We start from the raw sequence: 12,598 nt of genomic DNA, 5'->3' as shown, positions 1-12,598 counted from the left end.
GAATTAAATTAAACGAAATAATGAAATAAATATGAAATGAAATAATGAAATAAAATAAAAGAATGAAATGATGGAATAATGAAATGAATTTAAAAAATGAAATAAAATAAAAAAATGAAATTAAATGATGGAATAAGTAAATGAAATGAAATAATGATTATGAAATGAAACAATAAAACAAAATAAAATGACAAAATGAATAAAAGGATTAAATAAAATAATTAAATAAAATAATTAAACAAATTAAAATAAAATATGACGAAATGGTGAAATAATTAAATAAAAATGAAATGAAATAGAATAATTAAATGAAATGAAAGAATTAAATAATGGAAATAATTAAATGATGAAATATTGGAATGGAATGAAAACAATTAAATGAAATAATGAACTGAAATTAGATTCTGAAATGAAATGAAATAAAGAAAGGAATGAAATGAAATGAATGAATGAAATTAAATAATGCATAAAGTTCACTTGGACTTTGGAATTAAGATATCCCCACATCATCACATTCCCTTCACCATATCTAGAGATTGGCATGGTGTTATTTCAATCTCTAGGGATGGTGAAGGGAATGTGATGTGATGATGTGGGTTTTTAATTTCAAAGTCCAAGGGAACTTTATCAGGATGCATATTATCCTGGATCCATAAAACAACTGGCCTTTAAAAATAAAAATCTGCCTGCCTCTATGGGAATTTAACATAGGGGTGTCCTGACTTATGCAACCTGTGTTTTAAGGAAGTACATTTATTTATTTACGATACATTATTCAATCACAAAGAAAATTGGTGTCCTTAAAGGTTGGATTTTTCCTCATTTTTTAAATTAAGGCATTAAGATCAATTTCCAAAAGGTTATTTTTTATTCCTCTTTTTAGTCAACTTTAGCATGGGTCTGTTCACTTATGCTAATCACTGTGTGTATATATATATATATATATATATATATATACTGTATATACTGTATATACGTATATGTATGGTATGCATGTTTTTTTCTTTAACTGAAATTATATAAATGATCTGATGTAAGGACAAGAAATAGTCTCACCAGATTTGAAATATGAACTCTTGGATAATAATTTCCAGCTCTTGTGGGACTCCCTTGACCCGTACAGCAGCTCAATTCTCTTAATGAGGGAGTTGACATTTACAATTTTTTCTTCTTGTAACAGGTTTGGTTATTTTGTTTGCATTCAAAACAAAAGGTCAATACTGGGTTTATTTTCTCCATTTTTAAGTCAATCTTTCAGTTCAGTTCAGTTCTTTTAATGTTCACTTGTGTTCCCGTCGTCCTGATTGGCGCAGGTGAAGGCTGTGGATAATGGACGTCCTCAGCGCTGGGCGACGGCTCGTCTGCACATCGAGTGGATCCGCCGTCCTCCGCCCAGCCCCGTGCCTTTCGCTTTCGACGAGCAGCTTTACAATTTCACCGTCATGGAAACCGACAAAGTGGCGGACATCGTCGGCGTGGTGTCCGCCCAACAGCAAGGCTCCGCCTCCTTGTGGTTTGACATCACAGGTTAGTGGTCCAGTGCTTTATGGTAATGTGATGATGTATGCAATTCAGATTACTTTTGTTCCGAGATATGCAATTGCCATGAAAGTGGATTTTTAGTATTAGGCCGTGTGTCTACCGAAGCGTTTTTTTCACGCAGCTGGCGTATTTTTCCAATTGTTTTCAATGGGAGCGCCTCGTTTTTTAAACGCCATGAGCGTAACGAGGCACTCACTGTTTTTTTGACGCTGAAGCACTGAGCGCCCAGCGTTTTTTACTGAATGCCGAGAGTTGAGGATTGTTCAACTTTGAGTAAAACGCAGCGCTCATCACTGTCACTTTTTACCCAACCGTCCAATCACAGTGGAGGAGGGGCGGGACAAATATCACACAGACCAACCGCCACATTCTGCTTGTTCAACGTCAACAGATGACAACAACAAGCATAATAACGGAACAAAATTTAAAACAAGAGCCAGAGAAAATACGTTACATTGTGTCAACATTTTAATATAGAATCAACACAGAAACAAAATATGTGTGATGTTTTCAGCAGAGCGCCTAGCGTTTTCAGCTGGCTAAAAACGCTTTGGTGGACACACGGCCTCAAAGTCACTCACCCTGGTGTTGTAATGCTGTAGGCTCTTCTTTCTTTTTCAGACCACAAAAGTAGAATTTTCTTTTTTTTTTTTTTTATGTACCGTTCACACTCATCCATATAATTAATCTTGATTTCTTGCGTGGCTTTTCTGGAGTCTGAGTGATCTGTGGCTCTAATAGATTTTTGTGAACGTGTAGTTGTGCACAGAAGTATTTTTTTTTTTCATTAAATACATCAAATTTAATTTTGTTTTTCACCAAATCATATACCCACAAGAACACTTGGAATATTTGACACATATATATTTGATTGGACGCTACTGCCATTATTTAGACGAGCGTGAGCAGAAATTGTAAAAAAAAATCTCCTTTTGTGGTCTGAAAAAGAACGAATATGGCATACGTCATTAGAACAACACCAGGGTGAGTAAATGATGACTTAATTGTCATTTTAGGGTTAACTAACCGTTTAATCCTAAAACAAATAAGTATTATGACAAGTAAATGTCAGGGATTAACCATGTTTAAAATTATCATCTTTTAAAATTTAAGATGGTGTGTTTTCAGAAATATTTGTACGTACTTCGATAAAAAAAAAAAATCTATAATTTGATTTTAGGATGACAGTGAGGTGAAATTCACTCATAGATTAATTAGGCCGTATGTTTTGATATTACGGGTTAGAGTTGCTGGGAATGTTTGTCGATCACTGCATGATTTGTGCCGTTGTACTGCTATCTTTTGCCATCCCACGGTCACCATGGCGATTGCTTGCCGCTGTCTGTATCTATGGTGATTTAAGGTTTGTATACTCACAAACAAATGACTTAACATTTAAATAATGAATCGTAAAAAAGACAAATGGATAAAAAAAATATATGTACTTTTTTATTATAAAATAATATATTATGCTATATTATATTACAGTATATTAATTTTATTATATTATGCATACAATACTATAAAGGTGTTACTATGAATAATGTTTTACAGTAATATTAATACAGCTAAGTTAAATAAAATTGAATGGCTAATCGCAGTGTAATGTGGAGTGGTCATGTGACGTGTGTAGTTGTGGATACGGCAGGCCGTGAGAGAGTCGATTGCAGCACGCATGTGGTTTGGTGTTCAGATACCTTCTGTTTGCTTCAGCAGCACCTGCTCTGCACTCGTTCGCTGCTCTGCCTCTCTTTTCCTCCTCTTCTTTCCCTTTCTCTCCCTTCTCATGCTAGTTTGTTTATTTTATCGTTCGACTCTTTTTTACTTCTGTTGTTTTCTCTCTCTCTTCCATCCTCTCTTCCTCTGGCTGTCTCACTCTCTCTCTCTTTTTCTAAATGCTTCGTATGGGAAGGTCCCCGCGCTTTCCGTGAGATGTTCTATATTCTCCAGACCGCTTGCGGCAGGAACTGTTCTACAGAAGGTATCTTTACCAGTTCAGCCGAACTCTTTTCTTTCTCTTAACTCTTCTTTCTGTCAGTTTTTCTTTCTGTGGTTTCTCTCTCTCTGTCTCGCTGTCTCTCTCTCTCTCTCTCTCTCTGCATGTCCAGGACCCGACGCTAAGGATTTTTTGGTTCAAATTTTTACTTTCCATGCCACACACACACACACACACACACACACACACACACACACACACACAAAAAAGTTATAGATTTCATTGTTTTGACCCATAATATGTTGTATTTTAATAAATAAGGCTCACGACACCAATGTTTCAGCTGCCAGTGAAATATCACAGTTATCAATTTCAATGTTGATACCACACAAAATATAAATATAATACGTCATTAAAGACAAGTAAACAGTCAGTACTAAAATAAGAACAAATAAATTAATTACAAGCAATAGCGCAAATAAATACAATAAAACGGATACAAATGAAATAAACAGATCTTTAAGTTTACTATTCACTCCCATTCATTATAAAGCTTTGAAGAGCCAGGTTATTTGTTTTATATAACTCTTGAAGCTTGAGGGTGAGTAAATGATGGGATATTTTCAATTTTGGGTCCCTTATTAGCATAGATCCCGCCCAACATTTCTGCTAATCATTTTACGCCGAACTGCTTCACAAACGTTCAGATGCTGGATTTGCACAAAAGTTGTTTCTGAAAGATTTTTAGATAAACACATGTTAGTCGATGAGTTGAATCAACTTCACATAAATGTATCCACTAACCATTTAGAAATGTCCAGTTACTTTCTAAAAGTTGTAACTTCTTCCTGAGTCGCTCCATCCGGATCGAACATGTAAGGCTGAACTCCGCTACTGACAATTTCTGACATTTTGGCTGGGGGACATTCTCTAGTTTTGTTGTTGCCGGTGAAGTGATGAGTCCCAGCTGAGGACCCAAGCAATCCGATTGGTTCAAAGCTTGTTTTATTGGTATAGTCGCTGTAGTGCCTGGTTACAATCAGATATCACTTTATTATACAAGTCGTTTGAACTACGTTATAACGACCATTAATGTCTTTTTAACTTGTACATTTCATATACTAGTATATAAACGAAGCTATAGATTGTGAAATTAAACATTTCTCGTTCTTAATGTTTTTTTAATTAGCTTAGATAGTAGCATAAAGCTATCCGAAATGATTAGAGATAAAAAAAATCACCATCTACAATATGTTTCGATAAAAAACTTCGATACAAATATGATAGCATAATTCTGTTTTAATTATGACATGACATGCTTGTAATTAAATGAATTATTATTACAATTAACAATGTCGCAAAACATACCTAAAAATGCTTTTTCTTTCACTTTACCTATATAAATAATCATGATTAAAAAAAAAGATTATTACATGAATTACAGTTTGATTGATTACATTAAGAATCGCGAGAACAGTTTTAGATCAGGCATACTACTGGGGTCCTAAGCTGGGACTCATCACTTCGCTGGGACTCAGCACTTCACCACACAGGAGTATTTTAAGCAGGAGCTGTAAAGGCTCCGCCCCCCTCTGGAAAGGGGACGGGGAGCAGCAGCTAATTTGCATTTAAAGGGACACACACAAAAACGGAGTGATTTTGCTCACACCCAAATCTGGGCAAATTTCACAAGCTGTAATAAATGATCTGTAGGGTAATTTGAGCTGAAACTTTACAGACACATTATGGGGACATCAGAGACTTATATTAAATCTTGTGAAAAGAGGCATATTAGGTCCCCTTTAAAAACACAGTTGGAAATTATAAACTTTCGTGTCGACGCATTGACAATTTCATCAACTTTCCTGAGCGTCAGTCGGGTCACCGCGCAGCCCTTATTGTCGAGCCCTGATGTTTGTTTCTCTACCTGTCTTTCTCTCTCTACCTGTCTCTATCTCTCTACCTGTCTCTCTTTCTCTACCTGTCTTTCTCTACCTGTATCTCTCTCTACCTGTCTTTCTCTCTCTACCTGTCTCTCTTTCTCTAACTATCTCTCTTTCTCTACCTGTCTTTCTCTCTCCACCTGTCTTTCTCTCTCTACCTGTCTATATCTCTCTACCTGTCTTTCTCTACCTGTATCTCTCTCTACCTGTCTTTCTCTCTTTACCCGTCTTTCTCTCTCTACCTGTCTCTCTCTCTCTACCTGTCTCTCTTTCTCTACCTGTCTTTCTCTACCTGTATCTCTCTCTACCTGTCTTTCTCTCTCTACCTGTCTCTCTTTCTCTAACTATCTCTCTTTCTCTACCTGTCTTTCTCTCTCCACCTGTCTTTCTCTCTCTACCTGTCTATATCTCTCTACCTGTCTTTCTCTACCTGTATCTCTCTCTACCTGTCTTTCTCTCTTTACCCGTCTTTCTCTCTCTACCTGTCTCTCTCTCTCTACCTGTCTCTCTTTCTCTACCTGTCTCTCTTTCTCTACCTGTCTTTCTCTCTCTACCTGTCTCTCTTTCTCTACCTGTCTCTCTTTCTCTCTACTTGTCTCTCTTTCTCTGTCTGTTTGTCTTTGCATGTTTATCTCTCTCTTTCTGTGTGTCTATTTGTCTCTTTCAACTCCTGTCTTTCTCTCTTTCAAGTTTTTCTCTTTTTACAAGTTCAGCAGAACTGCTGTTGCTCTGTTGCTGTTTAACCATCAGCTAGCTCTGCTTTCCCATCATCCCTTGGTGTTGTGCTGTATTGCTTCAAAATTATTGGTTAGGATGTGAATTTGGAGACATGCGTCTCAATTCAAATGTGTTTTAAATGTGCGTGTGTAATTTTATTGTATGCATGCGTGTGTGCTAAGTGTTTAATGTGCAGTGGCGATAATGGTTTAATTCGTGCTTCCGTCCATGTGTGTATGTGATGCTTCCATCCATGTGTGTATGTGAGTGTGTGTTTTGTTTATGAGGTACCTAAAACCCTTCTGGCGGTCGTTGACCCAGCCTTATCATGTGCGGCCTGATTAAATGCGTCATTAAACAGCCAATCGAGTGTGGGTAAAGGTCAGGGGTCAGCCCAGGGTTAGCTTGACAGACGAGAGAGAGCGTGTGAGGACAGCGAGGGTGGACGGTGATGAATGAAAGGGTGTGTAAGTGTGTGTATGCATGTGTAAGTATATCTCTCCACCAGGTGTTAGAGCAACAGGCGGCACGAGATGATTAATGCGCCCCGGGTAGAACGAGTGTGAAGAGGGAACATAACTCCCTGCCAAAACACACTTTCACCTCTGTTCACACTCACAGGCGTTCAAACACACTGATGCAACCGCCTTAACTACATGCTAAAGTGATACTTCACCTATAAACGACAGTTCTGTCATTATTTACTCATCCTTGTGTCGTTCCAAACCTGTGTAACTTTTTTCTTCTGTGGAGCCCAAAAGATTTGAGTCACAATGGTGGAGCTGCTTTTTGTCATACAACGAAAGCAAATCGTATCAGAAAGGGTTAAAAATAAAAGCACTAGAAAAGTTGTGCACTATATAATCCAAGTCTACTGAAGTCATATGATAGTTTTGTGTGAGGAACAGACTGAAATTTAAGTCTCATTTGTGTTAGTTCAGATAGGGATGCACACACATTCAAATTTAATCTGATACCAGTAAGCCAATAATTGTTTCCATGTTAACGCGATAACCGATAAATGGGCAATACTATAATACTACACTACTTTGTTAAAGGTACCATGAAATGAAAAAATAAACTTTTTTTTTTTTTTTTTTTTTACGTAATATTGCAGTATTTATTATAATTGATTAATCCGTGCACATTATTGTAATTTATGTACCCTCGTAATCTTTCACCAAAATGAGTTCCCCTCTCTCTTGCAGCTCAGTGATGGCGTGAGGGCGGGGCAACCTGTCACTCACATGATATCCACCAATAGCAAACCACAACCATCCAATCAATTCCCCATTGACAAAATCAAGTCCCGCCCTGCATTTGTTCTTATTCGAGAAGCGGTTTTACTCTGATATACGTCACAACATGGAAGAAAAGACTATCGCAACTTCTGTTTCATGCCGACATTAAAAAAGATGTGCACTCTTAATGGGAAAGAACTCTTTAATAATGTTTTTAATAGTAGTATTCTTAAATTTTTAATGGCCATAGTCTATAATTGTCTTTTTAAGTTGTGCTGGAGAAAGGCAAAAGTAATATTAAAATAGGGGGAATTACATACATGTTATTGGCTAATAAATATGGAATATCAGCCGATAATTAAAATAATTTAAAATAAATAAATTGTGATTAATAATTATATGAATAAAAATAAAAATTGTAAAGAATTGACGATATTGGATGAACAATATTGCACATCTGTGTCTTTATATATGCCAAAAAAATAAATATAGCATACTGTGTGGCAAAATGGGGGGAATTAAATGCATATTATTGGCCAATGAATATGTAATATCTGCCCATAATGAAAATATATAAAAAATATGTTAATTATATGACTAAAAATGTAAAAAAGTATTTGACTAAAAGGATTCCTCCATTTTCTGAGTAGCACATACAAACACATGCATACATTACACATGTGAGTGTATATGTCTCCATATATTTGTGTGAGTGTGTTGTGAATGTAGTATGTGTGAATTAAAGTATCTTGCATATGTGTGTCTATTGTGTGTGTTTTATGTATGAATATGTAGGTTGTGTGCATTTTAAATGTGCGTTACACAGCGGATGTGTGTTATGTGTGCATTGCATATGTGTGTGTGTTTGTGTGTAGGTATGATGAGGAAATCCCATCCTACTTATGTTTTGCACTTTAAAACCCTGTAGCGCCCCCGTTTGGTGTACAAGAGTATTGCATTAGTGTGTGTGTGTGTGTGTGTGTGTGTGTGTGTGTGTGTGTGTGTGTGTGTGTGTGTGTGTGTGTGTGTGTGTGTGTGTGTGTGTGTGTGTGTGTGTGTGTGTGTGTGTGTGTGTGTGTGTGTGTGTGAGGGATATGAAGAGTTCTTGTGTTTAATAATGTTGTCTCTTCTCACGTAAGGCGGTGACGTGGACAGTATGTTTGATGTTGAGAAAGGTGTCGGTACTATCGTCATCGCTAAACCTCTGGACGCCGAGCAGCGATCGTTTTACAACCTCACTGTGGAGGTTACAGATGGGACTAATATAGCGTACACTCAGGTAAACACACACTCACACACACACACTCCCAAACACAGACAAAAAAAAAAAAAAACTTTCATGGACACAAACATGATTAAGATACTCACAATGCTCAGCTCCAACAACATAATACTAGTAAACAAATGTATATTTATTTAATATTTTATTAATGTGTAATTAATATGTATATGCAATTATATGTAATCAGAATTTCTCTCCATTTGTACACCAATATTTTATATTAATATAAATATTGATATTTATATAGTTATATTAGTTACTATTTATATACTTATATTATTTAATATTTATAATCATCATGTCTCATATGCCAATATTTTATATTAAAATTATGTTAATATCATTTTTATTTTATTTAAATAAATTCGTACTAATGTATTATATTAAATTATATTTATAGTCAGCATGTCTCTCCTCTCATACACCAATATTTTATATTATTATATATTATAGAATAATATTATTCATATTTTATTTATATAAATGTTTATTTATATTATTTAATATTTATAATCAGCATTGCTTTCTACTCATATGCCAATATTTTATATTAATATTTTGTTAATATAATTAATATTTAATCTATATAAATTAATATTAATGTTTTTCTATGAATTAATATTTATAGTCAACATGTCTCCTCTCATACACCAACATTTTTATTATTATATATTAATATAATACATATTGTATTTATATTCATGTTTATATATTTATATTAAATAATATTTATAGTCAGCATGTCTCTCCTCTCATACACCAATATTTTATATTATTATTTTATATTATAGAATAATATGGTTAATATTGTATTTATATAGATATTTGTTTATATTAATTAATATTTATAATCAACATTGCTTCCTACTCATATGACAATTTTAATATTAATATTGTGTCAATATAATTATTTATATAAATTCATATTAATGTATTTATATTAATGAATATGTATAGTCAGCATGCATATTATATATATATATATATATATGTATAATTAATATTTTATTTATATAAATGTTTGTTTATATTTAATTAATAAATGTCATATTTAATTCATTAATATTTATAATAAACATTGCTCTCTACTCATATGCCAATATTTGTATTAATATTATAGTGTTAATATAATTCATATTATTATTAATTCATATTTTATTCATAATAAAATATTTATATTCATTCATATTTATAATCAGCATTTTTCTCCACTCCTATACCATTTTTTATTTTTTCACTGAGCTTGTGATTCTTCATTAGAATTCGATCTTAAAAGGCAGCATAATGTTTCTTCCTATCTTTTAGGCACTTTTGATGTGCAGGGAAGCAGGATTTGAATCAGACTTACAGTGTGTGTCCTCCTGACAGCAGCTGTTTAGTCGATGATTGATGTTAATGTTTGATGGTGAGAGAATGATTGATAGCGTCTGTCATCGTTCAGATTGCCTATCCCTGATGTCAAGGTCCCATCGGATTGATCGCTTCGTTGCCATAGATACGAGTCTTCGCTGTGTAATATGTGCATGAAGGTCAGAGTTTAAAGGACACGATCAATCCCGAAAGGAAAAAAAATGTGGGAGAGTGAGGAAAAATGAATGATCGATCCGTAGTAGAAGCTGCCGCAGTGTTTGGGGTGAAGCGCAGTCACATTTATTCAGTTTATTCACTCACTATATAACTTACACAAAGTCAATTAATACACACTCGTGCACAAGAACGTAAACACAAAAGATAACTAATTAAAATTCAGTCAACTGCTTATTAAACAACACTTTTGTGGACACACTCTCTGTTACATGCAAATGCACTCATTTAAAAATACAAAACTGACACACACACACACACGTGAACAAAGAGAGGGTCAAAGAAGGGACAAATGGAAGGGAAATTGTAATGATGAAAGCGATTGTATTCTTCTCGAAGACTTGTTCTCTATTTAGAAAGCACCATCTCTCTCACTTACTTTCATACACAAATACACCTTCATTCACAGTCTGCGACAAACACACACACACACACACACACACACACACACACACACACACACACACACACACACACACAGATGATTCTCAGCATGTCTCCGCAAGGGCGAGTGTGAGACGGAAGTACACGTCTGTTATTACTTTATAATTAGATCAGCCGAGTGAGCCGACGCGGTTCGATCACAGACACACACACACACACACACACACACACATTTGTGTGTGCTCACACTGCCTGCATGCTCCGACGACTGCTGTGGTTATTTATACAAGTTAGCGACAGCTGAGTACTTGAGTCAGACAATTGCATTTCAGGCAGTGTTCAGCATTCAACTTCGATTTGTTCAGACTCTCATGGTGCGTGTTTGTGAACAAGTCATGTGACTTTCTGACTTGTCAAGTCAATAAAAAACGAGGCTTCTTCGTTGCTTAGTTTGTTCAAATGTGCACAATGTGGAAGGTGAATCATTCAGAATATGACCATGAATTTGAGTGTTATTTTAGAATTATTTCTATACTATTCTAGTATGTATTCATATTTTGAATAAACTTTTATTTTTTATATTTTCAGATTAACTTTCTTATAGTAATTGTGTTTCTTTTCTAATTTTTTTAGTTTTTTTTATATTCTTATTAGCTTTGTAATATTCACTTTAGTTTTAGTAATTTTAGTATTTCAACTAAAACATTTCTAACTTTCGTTTAAATTTTTCATACTGAAAGCAGTTTTTAATAGTTTTAGACAACATTGACAATAACAACACTGGTACTAAGAAAGTACAATGGAGTGCAACAGTCGGGTTTCCGGAATTAAAAACTCATTTTATTCTCTCCATAAGGAAGTTGATTTTTAACAATAGCTTCTACACTTTTAAAGAGCTGCTGTTAGAGTTTGTGAATCAATGGTATTTGCTTCTGATAATTTTTAAATAATCTTGTTTAACCGTGGAATTCCTGGTGAAAAACTACATTACCCATGATTCTGTACAGAAAATTAGAGTCGAAAAAAGATCTTGTTAGCTCCGCCCACTCCCATGAAGCAATGCGAATGATGTAATCGAGTCGATCTCTCTACGCTCTCAAAATACTTAAATGTTTGTATAAATATGCATATTTTGCAATAAACTTAAAATGTATTGTTTGTATACATATAATCAACATTTGTAAATGTGTAGTTTGATATTCCTCCATCGTTTGTAATTCAATTATGCTGTTTGCAATGCTTCATGGGATTGTAGTTCCGTCCCTCACTAAAGCCGTTAAGTTCACAGTCTTGTACCTTTGTCTTTTTGTCCGATTTTGTGATTCACCTCGTAGCGGATTTGGCTTGGTTCATGGCTCTTTAACAAAGACCATTTTAAAATCCCTATGGGAAAAATGAATGGAAAAAAATACTTCCGGAACCAGCGCATCTAAAAAAGGGGGCGGGCACTTTTGCACTATATTTCATGTTGACCTCCTGTCTTTTTTACAGGTCCAGATTACTGTTTTGGACAACAACGACAACCCACCAGTTTTTTCCCAGCCCACCTATGACATCACAATCACAGAGGACACGCTCCCGGATACAGAGGTGGTCCAGGTGTTGGCATCTGACCGCGACGAGCGTCACCGTTTGACCTTTAGCCTCCAGAGCAGCGTTGACCCCAGCAGCATGCGCCTCTTCCGCATCGACCCTAACAGCGGCGTCATCTACACGGCTCGCAGACTGGACCACGAGAGCCGAACACAGCACATCCTCACCATCATGGTAATCAGACCAGGCTTTCTTCATTATCGCATAGATATTACGAAAATACTGCACAAAAGTTATGGTGACATTAATTTCTTTAATTAATATGTTTTCAATATAAAGTATAAAGACTTGGACCAATAAGCAGCCTCATAGATAAATAGATGTAAACCATTATTCTATTTTATTTTATTTTATTATTTTATTTTATTTATTTTTT

At 35.0% G+C, this 12,598-nt stretch overlaps 1 protein-coding gene across 3 annotated transcripts in view; it reads left to right on the top strand.

Moving 5' to 3' along the window:
• fat3a (FAT atypical cadherin 3a) overlaps positions 1-12,598 on the top strand; it is a 168,838-nt gene that overhangs the window by 108,246 nt on the left and 47,994 nt on the right. For 2 of the 3 annotated variants that reach the window (XM_077207755.1, XM_077207754.1), the window contains exons 7-9: positions 1,314-1,527; positions 8,519-8,658; positions 12,121-12,396. In XM_077207755.1, the coding sequence (XP_077063870.1) occupies positions 1,314-1,527; positions 8,519-8,658; positions 12,121-12,396 (630 nt within the window). Of the gene's footprint in view, positions 1-1,313; positions 1,528-3,454; positions 3,524-8,518; positions 8,659-12,120; positions 12,397-12,598 lie in introns of all 3 variants that reach the window. The other variant, XM_077207753.1, reaches the window with a different exon arrangement.

The sequence above is a fragment of the Siphateles boraxobius genome, unplaced genomic scaffold (genome assembly GCF_051911475.1).
Source record: "Siphateles boraxobius isolate OS27281-9 unplaced genomic scaffold, OSU_SipBor_1 6, whole genome shotgun sequence".
Taxonomy (NCBI): Eukaryota; Metazoa; Chordata; class Actinopteri; order Cypriniformes; family Leuciscidae; genus Siphateles; species Siphateles boraxobius.
Note: the sequence above shows the minus strand (reverse complement) of the source record. Positions and strands in the feature narration are given on the sequence as shown.